Source organism: Channa argus, chromosome 22, assembly GCF_033026475.1.
Source record: "Channa argus isolate prfri chromosome 22, Channa argus male v1.0, whole genome shotgun sequence".
NCBI classification, from domain to species: domain Eukaryota; kingdom Metazoa; phylum Chordata; class Actinopteri; order Anabantiformes; family Channidae; genus Channa; species Channa argus.
This window is the reverse complement of record NC_090218.1, coordinates 2,638,302-2,660,146: the sequence shown is the minus strand read 5'-3', so window position 1 is coordinate 2,660,146 and position 21,845 is coordinate 2,638,302. Positions and strand designations below refer to the sequence as shown.

General features: G+C 37.4%; 1 protein-coding gene across 2 annotated transcripts in view; it reads right to left on the bottom strand.

The window, feature by feature from the left end:
• The window catches only part of tmem132e (transmembrane protein 132E), a 295,657-nt gene that overhangs the window by 29,349 nt on the left and 244,463 nt on the right, over nt 1–21,845 (bottom strand). For both annotated transcript variants that reach the window (XM_067491978.1, XM_067491977.1), the window contains exons 3-5: nt 20,808–20,948; nt 13,568–13,760; nt 5,606–5,749 (exon numbers count right to left, since the gene is read on the bottom strand). In XM_067491978.1, coding sequence (XP_067348079.1) covers nt 5,606–5,749; nt 13,568–13,760; nt 20,808–20,948 — 478 coding nt within the window. The remainder of the gene's footprint in view (nt 1–5,605; nt 5,750–13,567; nt 13,761–20,807; nt 20,949–21,845) is intronic.

Genomic DNA, 21,845 nt, shown 5'->3' with positions numbered 1-21,845 from the left:
AAAGTCACTGGATCCATTGTATGTAGGCAGCAGGGATGGTACCAGTGCTCCCACTTGTAGTATGTGTAATACTACAAGTGGGAGTCTAGAGTACATGTACAGGCGTGTACACTCGAAAGACCAGTTGTTTGACTCCTGTGTTCTGTGAAAAAGAGAGAAAACAGTGTGTCCCCACTATTCATGGGTCAGAAGGACCACAACATTGAGGTTTTTTTTAAAACAACTTATTCAAACAATGGATGACCCTGGACAGGCGCTAAGTAATTAAAAATCATAATGTATTTATACAACATCTATGTTCAAAATTTGACATGCGTCTCTCTTCAGGTCACATACTTTATTCTCTTCTTTTGTAATATTTCATAAAGAAAAACCTTATTTTATCAAGACAGTGCAACAAAGCATCCTCATTTGAAGAAATGATGTAAACATGAGGGAAAGATTTTGTCTGTGGGCACTGCAGATAGATTTGTGCCACACATCTATATTGTGCCTTGCTGTCCCTATTGGACCTAAACACCCTAACAATGAGAAGAACCACAAAATGTGCTTGTAAAACAGTTAGGTCCATATCTCGCCACAACCCTCTATACAATGTTTCTTTTTTATATAAGCAGTCCAAAATGATTTTCTTGATGGTCTCTGGAACGAAATTTTCAAAACAGAATTATAAATTATAAAGTCAGGACATAGAAGCAGCCATTTGTGCTGGGTCTGCTTTCAACCTTGACCATTTAATTTCCCCATTTCTTGACATGCCTTTTTAACCCTGCAAGCTGCAGACGGACTGGCTCTGGGGCTGTCTGTTAATAGGCTGGCTGAGGGTCTCCTCTTTATCAGAATCATTGTCAGACTCCAACTGACAGAGACATGATCCACATTTTCAAAATAGTCATCATGTTTTAAAGTGGACAATTCTTCAAATCCGGCTAGTTGTTCATCCAAAGTCAGTTTTTGGTATTTAAAATGTAGCAAGGCTGCATCCTGTTACCTGTGAGTGATTGGTTCACCACAAAAAAAAAAAAACTGTGTGATTAAATGGTTTTGCAAATCTAGGACATTCTACTGATTAAAGGTGGAAATGAAAGAAAATAGATGATGCAAAAGTTCACTAAACAGTAACACAAAAATTCAAGGTTCACAATTGTATTATTAATCCAACAATCTATCTGAATGAAATGATCAAAAAAAGGAAAGAAAAGTCAATTAAGAACGTGTAATTATAACAATCTAATATTTTCTCTAATATCAGTCCAGTATTATGTTCTGTAGGTGGATGGACATTATGTGAGCATAAGGGCAGCACAATATATATTTTTAACTTTATGGAAGATGCTGGATATTTAGCTTTTATTAGACCACAACAAGAAAGGTCAAAAGCAAAGGATGGCATGCAACATAGTGGACTGGAAGTGCACTGGCTACAGTTACATGTCTTGTGAATACATGCCCCCTGGTCACCCCCAAACAGAAAACAAAAAACATCACAAAAAATTAGTTCAGAGAAAAGCACACAAAACCAGACACAGACAGCGTATTCAAATATTTTCCATGTTGGAGTTTCAATTATCCCAGAAGCAGGCAGAAATTAACACTCAGCTGGGCTGCCTAGAAATAAAAATCCACCAAGTGATTACAGAAACACAGCTTCTGTTCTTGTGTTGCATCTGCAGGTGCTGCTCTGCTCCTACACTCTGATTTCTTTGTGTATCAAATAAAATGCAGAAAGACAAATGGTTTTCTTTCCTACATTTCAATGTCAAAGACACACAGAAGAAAGAATAAATTGGTACAGAAGAAAAACTGAGCCACCCTCATGACTTTCACATATTCATAGTGTATGGCATGTGTTTCCAAAAAGAAACCACAATTATCTAGAATTTTAGTTTCAAGTTTAAATATTCATTAATTTAATTGCCACATAATTTTTGCCAAATGGGGTTTCTATTTAGAGATAAAATATGTATCAAATGAACACTGAATGAAAGTTGACATATGGCTAGCATTACTGGGATTGTGCCTTGTAGCTGTTATGAAGCTTTTCTTCATGTGATGGATGTGTGTTAGCTTCCAGAGCACTGCAACCAATGAGTTCATTTAACTCTGTTAGCTAAATGAGCCAGCCCCCATTAGCCTGTTGTAGGTAGGATTAATGATGTTCTGTTGAGACTTGAGTGTGAAAGTGATCTGTTGTTCAGTAAAGCTGGGACTTTAGGTTCTTTTGCAAACTGTTTGAATGTAATTAAAAATAGTATTTTTTTCATATTTAAAATGGTGATCAGTTTACTTTGTTATCTATTCAGATAGAGAGAGTGAGATAGAGATAAGAGAGTTTTAATTGCAGAAGTAACGCCCAAAACATAAAAAATCTGCAAATTCTCTTACAGGGAACGACGAAAATCACATTGTTTGAGCGATCTTTAAAAGCCACTTCCATCCTAAGCTGTAGTAGAGATCTTAAAGGAAGACAAGAGCCAAACAAGAGTTGTCCTTGGTGTTATATACTAGTAGTTTCTTTTCTTTTGCTAAATTTGGAGATGTGCTGAAGGTAAATATGTCAAACTCATATGGAAGAGAAGCACTGAGGAAGGTACAGTATGTGTGCAGGATGACCACAGGCATTAGATGTGAGGCATGTGCAGACACAAGGACTTATCTCCACCTTCAGATGGTTGTATGAGTCACAGCGCCAGGGGAAAAGATGATCAGTGGGGGAATGGAGGTTGGTCTCTGTTGCCTATGATGGCTTGCAAGTCCAGTTCCTCCTGGCACACTCTCACAGTGGTCTTTTTCTCAGTTGCTTCCCACCTTTTACAACCTTAATAATTATTCCTGCACATGTACAAGCAGGATTGGCTTATCTGCACAAGGCCCTTGATGCACACTGCAGCTCAGTTATTTCCAAGGAAGAAAGAAATAAAGAAATACATGAAAGTTGCAATAAAGAAAAATGACAGCCTCTCACCTATTTTTATTCTCTGGAAAAAAAAAAAACAACATACAGCAGCCTGCGGGCTGGCAAATATCCAAATGAGCAGAACACTGCGCTTACAATAAAGCTTTACCCAGGAAAGAAGTCATGGAAATAATTTTTGTTTAAATGCTGTTTGAGTTGCAGTCTCAAGACATGAGACAAGAAGGAGATGTAACACATTTTAGCACAGAAAAACTTTGTGGTTTATGTATTTTGCACCACACATCTGCTGTGCTGCAAAAGTAGTGCTCAAAATAAGAAAACAAAACAACCAGCCTGCCACAACTAAAAGAGGAAAATCTGATTAGAATAGATCAACATGGCTTTTGGCATGAAAGTAATATGTGTGGTATAAAAAAACAACAACAAAGTAATAGTGTGTTCCACCTTCGTTGGGCTCTTTGTGAATCTTTTATTTCTGTATTCTGGGGGACGTTTTATTGAATTGTCATGGCTCGTGTATTTCCTAGGCCTGAAGGGCTCATTTTAAATTAGCCTTGAATGTTCAATGGCAGGTGCACTGAAGCAAGCCCACTCAATATCACATGGCCCAACGCCTTGTCTTTAATGGATAATGAAAAATGATAAAAGACGTGCTGAGGCCAGTCATCCCAGTGCAACTTCTGTTCTTTTATACTGACCTGTCTCACCTCAAACAATCACATCTATGAAAACTCACTGACCCGAACTCTGCTATGAAACCAATTCTTGGCTTAATTCCTATTTGTTTATTTGAATGAATGTGTAATTTATAGTCAGTGTAAACAGTGTGAGGCAGAAACAAATCAGAGTCAGAGTGGAAACAAATATGTAACATACAGTTTACTGTTGTGTTAATAACAACAGATCCTAGCCAGTCACAGATGATATGTCAGTGTCAGATTTGGCTTCATGGGCTCAGTCTGTAAATTGTGGAATCAAACCTGCCTCATCTGACCTTGAGAAGCTGCTAAACCCATGAAAAGGATTTCATTAGATTGAATTGATGTGATAGTTTTGCTATTCAGTGAACAAAAGACTTTAACACACACTGGATTCAGTAGTCTTCAAATATAAGAAATTAACGAAGTTAAATTTAAAGATTTCCGTTACAGGGAGACAATTCACAAGCCTGACAAGTCAGAGTGCATCATACTGCAAGTCACGTCTGGCCTCCCTCTCTCTGATTGCTGCTTCCCTCCGAGTGCGGCTTATTCACACACAGCTGTTACTGTATTCAGAGTTTTTCAATAGCTGCGCAACCTTTAAATAAGGAGGTGAGTTGAAGAAATTGGTTTAAGAAAACTACTTCTACTATCATTGCGAGATAACATCAATCATTATCACTGGAGACAAGCTACAACACTGTACAGTAGGTGTTTTGATAGGCAAGATGTCTCAAAGCTTTCATCTTGCCACTGCCAGAATATATTTGTTCAGAAAAATAAATGCTTAGATGTTCAGCATCAACCTCCGGGTAATTGGTAAGTGGGTGTAAAAGACACAAAAGAAATAATCAACATCTTTTTTCTTCATGTTGCCATTGTAACCCATGCATGTGTCCAAAAACCAGTAAACGAAGAAAATGGTATGATGGAAGTTTTTCCTGCTCATGAAACCACGTAAGAACAAAAGGAAGAGCAGCAAACATGTCCCCAATTAAAAGTAAAAAAAAAAAAGGGACAAAAGAATGTTTTTTAGTTTTTTACTCAAGAAGAGTATCCTATTGGATGCTGAAAACATTTGTGCCTGGGATTGATTGCATCTGATTTCTGGGGATTTTGATTTGTTATAATGAAAAGTTTGCAGAATTTTCCCCTCATTTAATGTGATCCCTTCGTTGTAATGTTTTCTGTTGATCCTTTCATAGTCAGCTATCAGGGACTGCTATGAGAGGTTATTCATATTTTTGTTATTAAAAGTTATCAAATAAGGCTAGAGGCAGACTACACGTAGCACAACAAATATACAGGTATACACTGTGTATTGTTTAATGCTTCTACAGTTTATCTTCCCTTCGACCATTACTTTTAATATGATCAACAGTGCAAAACTACACTGTACAGCTTATACAATTATGCGATGTGCCTATAGTGCAATCTATTATGATTGTAATTGACTAGAGAAAATAATAATAGCATAATCACAGCCTCTAATGTGCTCTGCAAGTTGTTGTGATCCCACATTAATTTATTTAATCAACAAACTAGACTTGATATTACACTCTCAGCTTGGATTCCCCGTGAGCCTGAGCTGTGATTGTTCTGTATCCTGGGACACTGGTGTCATATCTGCCAGCAGTCATTGCATTTGAGTGAACAACTAGAGATGGTGACTTTCGCACTTCAGTACATCAGGTAAGCACAACTCTGTAGACAAGATAGGTGTGGTGTTTCAAAAGGAATATGATGGAGCTTTTACTGCTCTATTGCTACAGTACTGATTTATAGATATTGAGTTTATCTGAGGCATACAGTAAGGAAAGAATTAAATCACACAGAGGAGCCAAAATGGAGTTTTTATGCTTTCCTGATGTCACGACCGTGGTGCTGAGCCACTCTCCAGTATTAGTGGAGGAGTAAAGGGATTACATTTTTTTAAATTAACATCTTCTCCTAGATGAAGAGATTGAGGAAATGAGGTTTACTGTACCTTAACAATGTCTTCATTGGAGGACTTGCACTGCACAGAGGCTGAGACATCAGTGACTGCCCCATTCATCTCTATAGAGACCATTTTGACAGGAATGGCCACGGTGCGTCCAGTCAGAATGGCTGTGTTGATAATCTCAGTGTCCTTCAGAGAGAAAAAATAGACATGATATTAATAAACCAGTGGGAGGTAGAGAGTGATCTTCCTTGATATTTTATCTGCATTACTGATGTCCACATTTAAAACCATTACCAACAGGGCTCTACTGCCTCCTAGGTGACGCTCACTGGCAGACGAGAACCGAGATGTCTTTCATTGCGTTTCATCAACTGACATTTTCATTTCAAATACACTTTTTTTCCAGTGGGCAACTGGAAGTAACTGAAACACGGATGAAAAAGATGGAGAAGAGGCAATAATCTTCACCTTAATCAGTCCGGGAAACACTTTTTTATGTAGTCCTACTAGGTAAATCACAGCATCAAGCTTGAATTTCAAACTACATAATAGACATGACATTTACTGTATTGGTGAACAGGTGCTGATGTAACTATCCATTTTCAATTTCAAGTTGAACATGTAAGTGGAAATCAGAATTGGATGTTAGAAGTAATGGATTTTGCCACAGCATGAATCTCATTAGGGATGGATGCCTCAAATCAAAAATGTTTCACTGAAGTGCACAATGACTCTGGAAAATGCAACAGGAACTGCTTCAGTCGCAATTGCCTGTTATGTTAATGTCATAAAACATGACCCAAACAAATCCCTAAAAGCATTTTTTTGGTCATGATTTATTCCATTTACATAATTCTGTTTCAACAATTATTGTACTTAGTACGTGCAATAGAACCTACTCAGCAAGCTCTATTATTATTTTAGTTTGAATCACAGAGCAAGAGGTAATTTGAGTAAAAAAATATGGCATCTAATATGGAATATGTATGGAAAACAGAGATTAAATGCAAAAAGAATTTCAAAAACTGCTTTTATTAATACATGTGTCATAGCCTGCTGCTACTCAACAGTTTTTAGTTAGCTAATCCATTCATTAAAGAATAACCAATATAAGGACAGATTATTGAATGTGGAAAACAGATTCAAACAAATACATTCAGTTTTTTCTTTGTGTCACTACCATATTTACTAATTTTGTGTTCGTGGAGAGAATGTCTTTCATATACATATTTAAAACTTCAAATTTAGAAAGGGATCAAACTGTTATTTACAACTAGTTGTAGGCAATAATGAAAATAATTCTAAATTCCTAAATTCTGTTAAACCCATAAACAATGGCCCACCTTGACACCGTATCTGCATTTTTATTACAAAAACACTGGAATGCAAACAGCCAATTAAAATACAAACCAGGCCTTCAGCTGAGGTTTAATTTGGTTCATTGTATTTTTGCAGAACATGCAAGCTGCAAGCGAGTACAAGTTTTCTTATTTGCGATACACGAGTCGCCCAGGAGAGAGATGAGACCATGTAAATTTTCCCAAATCAAAAATAGTGTATTCAAATTTCTGCCCAGCACTCATCTTAAAGTCTTAATTAGGGTGTCAAGCACGAAGTGCCAGGCTTTCTTTCTCTCTAGTTTTTCATGGGTCCCTAGTCAACTGCAAGGCTCGGAACTGTTTATTCATGAAGGAAATATTATGCACAGACTCAACACTGTGTTGCCAAGACATCTACTCTATGTAGCCTTAACCAAATAACAAAGGCAATCAGTTCTGCAGTGTCCTAAGACACCTCTAACATAGACGTAAAGATACAATACAAAAAAAGTTCTTTGAGGTAAAATGCCTGTTTTTGCATGGCAGACCTCCTACATATCTAAAAGACAAAGACGGAGAAAGAAACAACACATTTCAATCTATTTCTATTTTATGCCCATATTCCGTTTTGTTTATCAACAAGAGCAACACAAGTAAAGGAAAGGGAATCGATGAACTAATGACATCCATGATTCATGCAGCTTAAATGAGCTTCCTCTCAGTGGAAGAGACTATGGTACACAAAACTATCAGACCTGTGGGGACTGATGAGGAGACTGTAACCTTCTTCCACCTAATTCATAAAACTAGAGTAGGTGCCATTTCAGGTTTTCACACGATGTTGGTTTATGATACATCAAAACAGAGGACAGGAATTTGCATTAATTTGCATTTGTAATGCAATTCTTTTGCAGATTATTTTAAAATGTGGGTTATTTACAGTAGATGGAAATTTTATTTGCTTCAGAGAATACAAATCATCTGCATTCAACACAAGCTGAGAAACTGAAGAGTAAAGGTCGGCTATCGCAGTATCATTTCCTTAACAGTAACAATGTGGGTTGATAGAAGTCTCTTATAAAAACATTAACTAAAAGAAAACCAAATTTGGAACATTGGACTCTATTAATTACAATTGCTCCATTAACTTACACACAACAAGTGCTAAGTGAAAAAATGCATGCGAACAAATGTTTTGTCAGATATGTTAAACAACCTCTGCTTCGGCTTTAGACAGATCAATAAAGAAAGCTGAGGAGCTCTGCTTCTTGTCTAAGGAATCAATAAGATCATTCACAGCCTTTACTGTGGCAGTAACTGTGCGAAGTCCAGACTGATAGTTTACAAGCAAAAGCATTAGTACATAAAACTCTTTTGAACAAGTATATTCCACATCGACATGTTACAGAAATAGGACCGTATCAGTGAGGAAGGTGGCATCTCTTTGTGAGCAGTGACATGAGAAAATAGCAATCTAATTTGCCAGGGCCAGCAGGTTTTTCTGTCTCCACTTTTGACAAGGCTTAAATAAATTTCATCACCAACCACATAATCACCTCTTCTGTAGAACACCTCTTCACTTTCAGACTGCAACAGAATACAAAATGTTGGATGATACAGTTCAGAATCAGCCCGAACATTTTAAATTTTGAAGCTCCATTACAACTCAAGCACAGGTAATTTCTATTGAAAGTACACTAAAGCCCAATTTCTTGTTTTTTGTGTGTGAATCCTCCAGAATTGTTTGCGTCTGTGAGATTTAATATGATCAAACCAAGTCTTTTATTTGCAAAAATAAAGCAAACAAATTGAATTACTGAGTTGAGTTTATAAAATACGGCCTATTTGTGGGATTAAAAACCCAGCAGACCTCTGTGGATAATTGACTGGACTCTGGGGCGAATTCCTAATTGAAAGACATCATCCCTAAGCTCTCCTTGCTGTTTTGGCATCTGGAAAGTATTACACTACACAAGACACTTTACAATTAAATGTGTGCTGCTATGGGAGCACTAATTATGCTTACCTGAATTTAGCTTAGAATAGAAATCAGTCATTACTGCACACGGCTATCATTTCACCTAATTACTACGTTCTGTATGAAGTAGAAAAATAGTTATTAGAGACTGTTTAATGGTAACACCAAAATGTTTTCCAGCATCACACTAGAATAAATACGTTAATTTATGCTGCACTGAGTTTATTTTAACATTGTAATATAAAAGCAACTAATATAAACAACCCGCTTGATGACAATTTTAGTGGGGCCTGTGGTAAATATGAGCTGGGCAACCACCACCACATCACATTATTGCTATTCCATTTCTTTAAATCAATATGAATCTTTTTGAAATGTCTCAGATACACAAATGAACAAAGTAAAATATTGTCTCATTGTTTAAATAAAAATTAAGGTCCTATAGTTATGAGTGAAATCTGTATAATATCATTCAACCAACAATTTATTTAGGATTTATTTGAAGAATATCAGAACAATTTTTTTTCTAATTACAGAATTCACAAAAAGGGTCTAATCATTTTTTTTCTACTTGTACTGTATGTGTTCAAGATATGTGTGTGTGGGTAATGTCTTAGTCATTTACATGGTTATTAGACCAAGAAATGATTCCTTTTTGGTCTCAATGGTGTTTACAGATAACAGAGAGTAATTTGCTTGTGGTAATTGTCATCCCATTAAATGTAATTGATTACTGTGGAGCCTTGCTGGAATTGCCTAGAGGACTTTGGTTTGACAAACACTGAGGTGATATTCCTTAGTGTGGGAGTCTTAAATGCTCTGTCCAGCTGCTACCATTTCTACCTGCATTTTAAGAAATGTAAAAAAATGCATTGGGCCAGATGTGCACCTTTAGGAATGCACATACATGTGAAAATATGATTCGTGACTACAAGCTGAGGGGTTTGTGCAACACAAAACCTCATAAACAACATCTGGTTGCTACTGTGGCACAGAGCAGCTAATGGAGTTGGGAATGTGGCTTAACTGCAACCCCTGCTCTGCAGCATCCCTCCGGTTTTCTTGCCTCTTCAGCTCTCTTGGCTCAGTGTAATAAGAATGTCCTGTGAAAGAGGCCTTTAGTGGCTTGGTGTTAATAGTAGCCTAAACTGTGTAATAAAGCCCCAGGGTTGATTTCACCTTTCGGCCGTGGAATTGTTTCTGCTTTCACATTGTAAATTTACTGTTAATTCCACTCTTCCCTCCTCCCTTCCTGCCCTTATGCGCAGCAGGTCAACTGTAGTTGGCACACAATCTGTGATCACCCAACCATAAAAAACTTCTTCCTTACTGTTGCTCTACCAGTTTTTCTTTCTGCCTTTTCTCTGTCCTTGATCACACATTTCTCACTCAAAAAGTTGCTGCAGGGGTCCAGCCTAGATCTTCATCTCCATCTCTTGCTTAGTAACACAAAATGCAAAGTGTTTGTATTGTGGAAACAGAGCCACCTCCTATCTCTCTATATCAGCAGTTTCTGAAAGTGCTGATCTGTTCTACAAGCTGTCAGTGGGTGTATGCCACCAGCTGAAAAGTGCTGATTGATCTGCATCTACTGCTAAACTTAAAATGACAGTTATTCTACAGCAAGAAGTTAAAGGATGTGCACCTTCAGAGATGGTCTTTTGTTGCACATTTAGATTTTTTCCATGAGAATTTCATTTTATCTGCTGTTTCATTTCTACTTTCAATGCTTTAGTTCCTTGATGTGAGCAGTTCAGTCATAAAAAGCTCTTGAGACACATTGGATGGTGCTGGTCTGAGATTAGTGGTGATGTTCTCTGTGCTACTTACAGTACATTCTGACACTGAGCATAAAAACATTGCTCTTATACCTTAGTGCCATATTTATTCCTGTGAAGGGCCACATAGATAACATCTGCTGGAGGGTCAGTTCCAGGAAGGAAACTCAACTTTCAAAACAATCACAGCAATTATCATTGTTGTTCTTCCATGCAACTATTAACAATAATTAATGTATTATTCAAGCCACACTAAAATAGCCTTCAGGCCTGTTCAAAACAGGAGAGAATATGCAGGAGAGGTTAAACATTAGCTAGCCTGCTAAAACCAAAACTGTAATAAAAGCAATGACAAAATCACCACTGTGTTAAAAATGTCCCTACAGATACGAGAGTGAAAATGTGACATAATTTGTGTGATGCAGTGTTATATCAAATGATAATCAAGAAACAGACACAAACCAATATGAACTTAAATACGTGAAAGACATGAATTCAAACCTCATCCTGAACTTTATGTAACATACAGTTTAATGTAAAACAATCAAACAGTGCATTATAATTTAGTTCACAGTTTGGCTGTTTCATTAACTCTGATCAGACCCTGTTTTCATTTTATTAAACATGTCTCATGGGTTCAACACGGTTCAACTGTGACATTTGTCCTGGCGGGGGTACTGGAAGATAAACTTTTTGCTGCGATATAATTCACAATCCAATTAGTCTCTGTAAAACAAATGATGCATTAAACCTCATCATTCAAGGTGAACACAGTGGCAACCTGCAGGACACTGTCACATTTGGAAATTAATACATGTTGACTGATAATGAAAGCTTTTGGCATTTGCCTGACTCAAGAATGCTTTTTGATTTTTGACCAGATGCCAGCATGCCTGTCACTATGCCTGCTGACAATTTAAACAGAGTAATGAGCAGGTTGAACTGATCTGACATAGTTTTAAATTTGGTTTTTAAGTGCATTGCTACTATATCATTGGACAATGTCAGTGATACTCAATAGACTAATTAGAGGCACTGAGAAAGGGGTGTTGATGATGCCCAATTAGGCATGTCCTGTGGTGTGTTGCATACATTTTTTTCCTGTCTTTCAATTTCAAGAGAGCAGTACTGTCGTTGAAATTTCCTTAGCTTTCCTCAGCTAAAAACATTGAGGAAGACTGCTTTTAATGTTCTGTCTAGTATTAGTCGCATCTTTGGATACTGTACCTAAAAAGCATTGAAAATCATGCAGCGGTGTAACAGTTCTTGACATCTTGCTTCTAAATGTAAATTTTACAAGGGAAAGTCACACAAGCAGAAATCTAATTTGCAACACAGCTAAACACATCTGGGTACAAGATGCATGCTAATCCCAAATGTCAAGGGGACCAGAGATATGAAGCGAACCTTATGTTACAACAGATGTGCAGTACACAAAGTCATAACTGCAGCTCAAGTATATTTAATTGAGTTTTAGGTGCAGAGAACACTTGTAATTATGCAAGTATAGCGCAGATAAACAAACTTATTATTCCGGTAAAAGTCCTCAAGACTTCTGAAATTTTTGATTATTCCCAGATAAATGTGGGTTTCTTTTGAATGTAAGTAATATTTATGTATTTTTGTGGCCTTTGGAAAAAGTGCAATCTGACTAAGCACCTCACAAGGGACTCAGAGCTGCACTGATGACCTTTGCTCACCATGAGCACTGCACTGCAATCCTCAGACAATCCCTCTTATTCTGCATCTGTAAACATCTACTTCTACACGCCACCTGGATCCAGGCTTCTATTCTTCTTCTATTAAAGTTTTTACCAACCACAATAAGTCAATGAACAAATATAATGTTGGGTTTGGACTATTTTAACAGATCTCCTTATGAGTGTGGAAAGACCACAGGAGAGGAAGTAGGTACGCATGACATCGCCAGAGGTACTCAGCACCTCGTGCTTGATTAATTTCCCTTTGTTCCCATAATCTGTTTACTACCCTCGCTAATTACCACCTTTCATGAGGCAAGAAAGGGAGCTCCGATTAAAAGAGTAATAGACATGTAAGTGTTCTGGGATTGGTTGACTTTCTTAACAATGAGGAAATCATTACAAAGGGAGTAGGTGTTGATTGCATTTGTAATGACAACACATCTGTCTATATTATGTCTGATACCAATAAGAAAGTCAAGGCTGTTAAAAATAGTTGTTTAAAGCTATAGTTTGAGTCTAGATAGAAAAACCTTCTCTGATATGATTCATGAGCCGAATTGCTATGTTTTGGAGAACACATTTCGTTACTGGGAGTGGATAGCTCCAACAAACCACACTGAAAGACACTCAAACACATTTTGGGCTATTTGGATGTACAGCAGGCTATAATCCAATCCTATGGGTTTTTATATTGTTGCTCGAGGTATGCCAGCTGTTGAACACACACCATACCCATACTAATGTGACTGCAGGATAACTGTTTCATTGTCCAGCTGCATTATATTGGAAAAACACTGTATTTATTAAAAATAATCTTCTCACATTTGCCTTGACTGACAGACTAACACGTTTCATAGGTCTGGTATTATTGCCTGAGTCATGAGGGGAGCTTTTAAAGAAATCAGCAGCCATAAAATGCTTTTATATGGTTACCAGCCTACTTACACTATGTAGCCACAAACTGGGTAGTTTAGTATTTCACAAGGAAAAATAGATAAATGGTGCCAGAAGGACTGATGACTTCTACTGTGCACAAATATGCATTTTGACATCTCATTTACTAAATTTAATCTAATTTAACAGTTTTATCTAATCTAATAACCTATTCTACTTTCAGAAATTATGAAAAAAACATAGATTAAAAAAGGACCTTAACAATATTACATAGTTTAAATAATTAGAGTTTAATAATAATTTGGCCTATATCTGCCCACCATTCCACTCACCATGGCCAAAGGGATGATGGCCTGAATGTCCCGCTGAACTACCGTCAGCTCAGTTACAACCTTTTCTGAATCTGGAGGTGGGCTCTGCCCCTTGTAGTCAATGTTCCAGTTAATCCTTCTGGTCACTGAGAGGCTGGTGAAGTTCTCCATCTCAAAATCCAACTGCATCACCTCCACATTGCCCAACACATCCCTGTCGGACCAAAAAAACCCACACAAAAAAATAGTCAGAATTAAGGTCACAACATCAGTTACAGCAATACAATCCTTACAAACACTACAGAATATAACAACAAATCCTTTGATTGCAATTATTTTTGGTGATGAAATAGCTGTGTAGAATGTTTTAATTATTAATGCTGTTTGGATACTATTTGGTACACTGGTAACACACTACTGTGCAGTTATTTTTAAAGTTTTCCTTAGGTCAACATAAGGTTGACCTAAGGAAAGAAATAATGAAATAATGAAAACATTTGCATGGGACAAACAGAAGACAAACGCTTTAGATGAATAGATACTGGTGCATGGTGTATTTTTAGTTTTTGTTTATTATTCAAAGTGAGATTCTACATCTACATATCTGAAGGCATGTGTGTTTGTGAAAGGCATTTTGGTTTCACAGTTGGTTTCTGAAAATTATATCATAGGTTTTATAAGTAATAAAATTACAGAAAAACTGAAAACGCCTATACCTACCGCTTATAGCACAAGGCTCTTGGATTCTGGTAAACGGAAATGTTATGCAAACATAACAGCTCACTTTAATTGGCAGGCACTGATGGACTAGCCCCATCATAACATTTCATTCAGTCTTCAGAAGTCTAAACAAGGCCTTCAGTTTGACTGGTGGATGTCAGAATTCTTGACAGATACAAGGCAGTTAACATGGCTTCAAAATCTGAAAGGTCACAGCGTACTATTTACAGCATTATAGGTCATGAGTGGAATATGGCCCTCCCTTTTAAATCTACCTCTTTGTACTCATGTAATTTGAACTGCCTGCAGCAAAAGATGAGCAGCCAAGGCAACTTTAATGATATTTAGGTTTTGACGTCAACACAAAAGCTGTAAGGTGAAAATCTGCCATTACCATTAGTGGTTTTTGGTTAATATAATTTTATTGTCCAGCTATTATGGTAAGTGTTTTCAGGTCACACCTTTCTTGATTAAAAAAGTCAACATGAAGAAGCTGTAACTCTGTTAAAGCTTATTACGAAATGATTCATTTTGCCATGCTGCAATTTAATTCTTTAGTCCCATAATCCTTTAAAAGCTTTTTCCGTCCTAAAAAAGACATTAAGAAAACTGGAGTGATTCCTACTCAAATGCACCAAGCTAATTTTATCAAAGTTACTTATAATAAGCATAAAAGAGGAACTAGTTCACCAAAACAAGTTAAAGATGACAATATGTCAGCATTTTCTTATCTGGTTTTACCACAAGTCACAGCGCTGTGCTTGGTCCACCGAACCACTCAAAACTCCTCTCTATGACCTCTTTGTCGTATAAGAATACCCAAATCCATGGTTTTGAAAACCTTTTTCTGAGAATGCAATCCAGAGAGTATTCACATTCGACAAACCTAATTTCTTTGCAGAAGAAAAGACAGTATCTGGATAGCATTGTGTTGTGTTGTGTTGTTGATGCAACAGATAAAGCTTTATGTCAGACATATCCGTGTTTGTCTTCCTATATGTGTTTCCCTGGGGCTGATGTAAATCTGATGACATTAATGACAGTTTTCTAATAGCATTCCTGATTAACTTGAAAATCAGTGATTATTTTTGAATAAAAAAAGTGTGCAGGTCTTGTCAATAACAATGACTTCTCCCTAATCTTGCTGGCCAGCTTTCTTATTCTATCTAAAACCCCCAGCACAGAGCTTGTGCGAGAAGATTGCACATTTTGTTCTGCCTCTCACTTCAAGTAGTAATGATTGCAGTGGCTGTGAACTTGCTTCTGACCAATCAATAGCTTTTGGTTTAGCTAACCTGATTGCTCTGATGGCCACATATGTGACATATTTGAATACTCTCTCATTTTCTTTTGCCCTCAGTGTGAAAAGACTGGCTGCGATCTTCAAATTGCTATCACAAACATGCCAGCGATGCAGAAGTGATAACAGCCTTCTTGTTATGAAAATCCTGCTTTTTGGGTTTGTAATCCTCATGTTCAAAAAGCCCAACATAAAACTGTCTCACTAGAGGCAAAGGGGCAAATTAAATTTCTTTCTACCCAGGACCAGAATCATCCCATCCAATCCTCACCTTTAGCTGAGAGTGAAGCACTTGCTGTCCTTCACAAAAGCAGAGACCCGTCTCAGCATTCATTCTTTTAATGAAAGCTGGATCAAACCATCTGTACAATCCTCTGCCCACAAAAAGGTTCCTCTCAGGAACATCATGATGAGATCTCTGCCTATTTGTCTCGACATCACTCAGTGAAAACAAACACCCCCGTCTATCTGTCACACACTCAAGCTGTCATCAATACGGCCCACTCGAGTGTGTACATGTGCCACTGCTCAATACAACGCTGCCTGCCACCATGCTACTGGAGAGGAAAGAATATGTTCACAATGAAAAGATGTGGGTTAGAGGGCATGCTTTTGTGTTATCAGAGTGATGAACAAATTAGAAAATTATAAGAGAAAAGCAGCAGAAAAAGGCTGTAAAAATTAAATTTTTCTTCACATTTTATTTAGCAAGCTGCTATCGGTTGTCTTTGAGGTAGGAATCAAAAGAGCAGATTTTCTATCTTTTTATACTGTATGAGCACAGAACTGCAATGCAAACTTTAGATGTGTGCCCTGTCACCTAATGAATCATAGACTGAAAACAACAAGAAGTACAGTTTTAATAAAACTGATCAGTGTTTTTAACCAGCAGTGCTGCTGTGCTACAGTACATCTTATTACAGGTCCTAAGAACATCCCAGTGGGGTTAGAGGGTGACCTTTCATCAAAATACTAAATTATGAATGTGTTAACTAATTAATGTCACTTGAGTCCAGTTCCTTAGATTTCAAAGAAAAACATTTCCACAATCACTACTGAATGAAATGTTTTGGTTGTTTTTCCTCTCCTGTATTACTGAAAGAACCACATCATCACATGTTTCATGGAATTATTTTCTTTAGATAAAAACCAACACAAAAAAGAGCACTCGTGCTGGAAAAATTGGGGGTTAGTTAGTGGGTAGGAAAAAAAATGTAACTAAAGATATAGTTACAATAAAGTAGGTAAACATAACTTAAGAAGACAAGCCTCATTTCCATTTGGTTAACGATCTGTCTAGCACAAAGTATATATGTTAAAAGCTGTAGCTTGGGGCTTTTTCAGAAGTCGGAGGGATTTTATTCTTTGATCAGAGGTCTGTTTGAAGTGATTAGCAAGGAGAGTTCATTGGATCAAAGCACTGCATGGCAGAGTTACAACAGCGCAAGGGCAGAGATGGTGAACGGAAGGGTTCAGAATAGTCCACACTCAGGTCTATAGTGCTATAAGGTCCGCAGCACGTAAGTCTATGGTATTAAAAGGATTTAAAGCACTTTTACAAACAACATACCAATTCAAAGGGATGCTCAATATTTCAGGATATATACTGTATACCATTTGCTTTCTTACTGAGAGTAAGATCAATATCAGTTGCATACATTAGCTAAGCATAACTAATGAGGGGGGGGAGAATAACTAGCCTTATTCTCTTTCAATACCACTAAAGCCCTATAATGAGCTTAATGTTAACTTATTGGTGGAGTTTGCTTACACAAAGTAACAGCTACAATTTATGCCTGTGGGGGGAGTAACTTGCTGAAACTTGTTCTTGTAAACAACAGCTGGATGCTCCACAACACATGGATTCTCAGAGGCTTGATGTGTCACAGTAAGGTTGCCTCTTCAAAGACCTATTTCTAAAGCCTGTGCTCACCAGTCATGTCTGGGCACAGACATTGCAGGGATAAACTGCAATCAAAAAATACATATAATATGCAACTCTTTCTTAGAGCACAAATTGTCATTTTTGCATTTCTGTTTATCCAAATATCAAATAAACAAGTTACATTGTGCATCAAGAGCATTACTCATTTGAAAGTTATTTATAACATTAAATAATGCATTGGATCATGTGCTGTTATTAACGAGCTGCTGTTAAATGGGACTGTTCCAGATAAAGCTTTACAGAAGAAAAATACTGAATAATTCCAGCACTGACAAGTCTGGTCTGGTGGAGAGAAATGATGAAAAGTAGAGTGTCATAAAAAAGTGGAGTGATGAAGAGATCAACAATGCAGCCTGAAGGGAATACACTGCCACCTCATTTCCTCAGTCTCAGGTAATTTTGAATAAACAAAACCAGATGTTCAAACAGCACAGAATCATGAAATTCAAAATTATGTTGGAATGTGTATTTTTGCATTTTTCATGGTAGCTGTGCATGTTTGTTTGTGTGTGTGTGTGTGTGTGTGTGTGTGGGAAGTCGGGGGGGACTTTAAAGAGTGAGCAGTTATTTGTTTTTGCATATATAAACGGGAACGATTATTGAACTTAGAAAAATAATTACAATTCTCCTTATTACTGCATTTAAATGGCTAATTAGGGGTATAATTGTCTTGAGAATTCAAGCATTTTGGGCCTCATTACTGTAAAGTCTCTGACTCTCAGGCTGCTGCACATAGTTTCTTCCTTAAAATGTGAGGGGGAAATTTCCAGTCAACCCACAGCCTAGCCCCATTCACTCAAATGAAAAGGAAATATGGTGCACATGATTCTCCTATTCTTATTAAATAAAAACAGAAAATTATAAAGAATATAACCACTGTAAGCGTGATAACAGGAGATGATTCCCAGAAGACTTTGGAATCTCTGTGAACCATTGATGACGAGTTGCAGGTCTATTTGCCAGTTTCTTTTTGAAGAAATAAAGAAGCGACATAAAGTATTCATCTCTTTATCATCCTCTTGCCATATTAATGCTGCTAAGACTAGTAGAAAATGCATTTATTTGGGATTCTGAATTGTCAAATATATGGAAAACAGTACTGCTCGTTAAAGTGAAGTAGATATTTAAACCATATCAAAGTGTTATGTTTGCATTTGCATGACAATCTATCAAACATTTTCAGCACCTTGACTTATTTAAGCTGCAGGCTCCGTGTGAAATAGATAAAAGGAGGAAATTTGAAAAAAAAAAAACCAAACATTTATTTTGCCTCTGCTCACATACCTTACATTCAGTGAAAAAAGGTGATACTATATGCCACATCTGTCAAAGTAATCCTCCTTTGTTTTCTACATGGCCACCTCTGGTCTGCAGCCAGTGGGATTTAAAAATCTGGTCGCAGTATAAAAAAAACCTGTAGCAGACAATTTTGTATAAATATATGAAAAGGAACATCTGGACTCACTTTAGATTAGAGAATGATTGTTCTGGCAAAGTTGATGCTTTCTCTGTGCCATCACACAACCCAAATTACTAGGGAGAGGATTTGTTGGTATTTTACTTAAACCTTCTTGGGACACGGCACCATTTTGAAACAAATAATACTCCATGAGGACTACAAACGGAAGCACAAAGTATTATGAAAAGATTTCACAGCACTTCATTTCAAGAAGAAAATCTCGAGAGGCACGAGGGCTTTTTAGATAAAAATATTTCATGCTTGTGTTCATTTGAGTTTGATGGGGATGAAGCATCAAAACAGGAATTATTGCGTGACTTCCATCTTTATATCTTTAGTTGCCTATTGTTTGGCTGTTTGGCTTTAGGTGGTCACAGAATTGACTGGGTTTTTGACAAAATGCAGCTTGACATGCTGTTTCTCTTCCCATGCTTGACCCCCTACTGGACATTTCGCACATAGTGACAGGGTGGCAAAGATTACATGACATGGGTCACTAAATATAGCAAGAAAGGCTGCCACTAAGGCACTAAGAAGGAAATAAGAGAGGAATGGTGCACTTCTTTCTAAGGTAAGACTAAACTCTGTCCTCTTTTTTGCACTTCACTTTCTCCCCAGCCATATGGGTGTCCATCGCATGGCAATATTTAGACCAGGAGTTGAATTACGTTGCTCCAGGGCTGGGTGATAACAAGCCCAACTCCCAGTGCTTTGGATCTTAATGAATTGGGCACATCACATATTGTGATTTAGTTTTTGGTTGCTTTCTTTCAGTTGAATTGCCTCAGAGGAAGGGCAAAGAGCATTTATGTAAATACCCATGAAAAAAATGTGATCAATATTTACTGGTTTAATGCACAGTTCACTCACCCAAATTCAGAGATTTATGCCCCTCCAACTCAATACCAATATACATTACCCCCAGACCTTACTGTCGATAGTCTTCATTGGAACAATTCATTTAATACCTGACAAAACTGTGGCACTGGCACTATGAAAAGAAATGTTGCTGCTGCATTCAAATATAAGATTTCACTGCTCTACCCAGTTTTATTTTTCCTCTTTGCACTGGCAGAAATCTCCCCCAGTACACACCACATCTATCTGTCCTGTTTTTCATTTTCTGTTCTTTGTCAATTTTAACGTTAATAATCCCTGGAGTGGAAGAAGAACAGAGTAGAGAGTAACTGCTTCTACACAATCATCTCTGTTCAGCTCAAGACCTGGCTTTTCACCATCTAGACTACATTAAATTTGAAAATAACTTAGCAACTCTAGTTTCACTGTTACCATAAAATTTCCTTTACTGTAGAATCTGACCAAACGGAGTCCATTACTTGGCAGACACTACACAACTGTGATGTGTATTTCTGTACTTGTAAAGAGCTCTGCATAATTACTGCTGATAGACAAGATCTCATCTCAAAGGTATGTTAATACCAGCAGTTAATACCAGCAGTCACAATCGTCTACACAATCTCAACATGTAGACTGAATTACCAGCAGATATAGTGAGAAACAGCAGATAACATCTCCATTCATTTAATTTGTGTTATAAAGCAGAGAGCGTTTTAGTCACTGCTGTAGGCCAAAGCTGTATTTTATCATCTGTGGCTCCTGGGGCATTTACAAAGTATGGTGTATGCTTTTAAAAGCTGCCTTTAATCAGAAAGGGAGCTATGACTGTTACGCATAAACCTTTTTGGAAACCTTTTGTCCGTTGTTAAGGAAGACAAATATCTTTTTCTCTGTGTCACAGAGGCGCAGGCAGAAATCAGCAGCTGCAGCAGTTGGTCAGACAGACGCAGTTTGTTTAGGCTCGGGGCTGTTGACTTACCCTTGTTTCACTGCTTTGTTCTTGTTCACATCGATGGTGGTGATGGAATGTTTGGCACCAGACTGAACCTCCCAGTCCACCTTCCACTGAGGGTTTTTCGACTTGGTCTGGAGTAGGTTCACCCCTTTCTTCGCTTTGACCCTGCAGGAAACGACAAGGGAAAAAGAATGGGCTAAGTCAATTTTATTAGAGGCAATGATTTATGTGCAAGGTCAGAGGTGAATGCCCTCTGTGTGAGGCAGACTTCCTCCTTGTATTGCGTCATGGCAAAAGCAATTCCACAGATGAATCAATAACATAGATGAATGAAGATGACAACACAATGATACATGAGACCAGAAGGCTAGGACTACTTCAGGTCACAGTGTTCACAACACGTTCTATAAAACCTATATAAAATATATAAAATATAAAATCAAATGTAAAAAGCTTTTCAGTGTAGCCACCACACATTTATATGGTATTTACCATATAAACATCTGAAAATCTCAAGATTCAGTTCACATGTTTTCTGAAAACATTTCCACACAGATATTATATAACTAATGTTGGCTTTCCATAACGTACAACACTATAATACTATGTTGGCCAAAGGTGTAATCTTCCTTCTCTGCCCCTTCGCTCCATAGGGAGGATAGACTGCATAGATAGGTCAGGGTTACCTAAAGAACAAAACCTCTGGAGCTTGTAGGAATTCACTTTCTTTGCTCAAGGACACTTCAGCAGGGAGAACCACTAATACTCTCTGATGTCTCTATAAATTTCAGATGTTCACATAAATAATTATTATTGCTACTCATTGAAACTTAATTTAGATTTGTTTCCATAAATTAATAATAATAATAATATTATTATTAGAATTAACATACACTGGGTTTATATGCACTTAAGTAACCAGGGAAAAATCGGCTTTCTCGGGTAATCGGGGAACGGCTTACCTGATTTCACCACCACCTCGGACTAATTTTTGAAGTCTGGCCCACAGATTTTAGCTATATAGTGACATACAACACTGCTTCCAGACATTTCTTTTGTTTT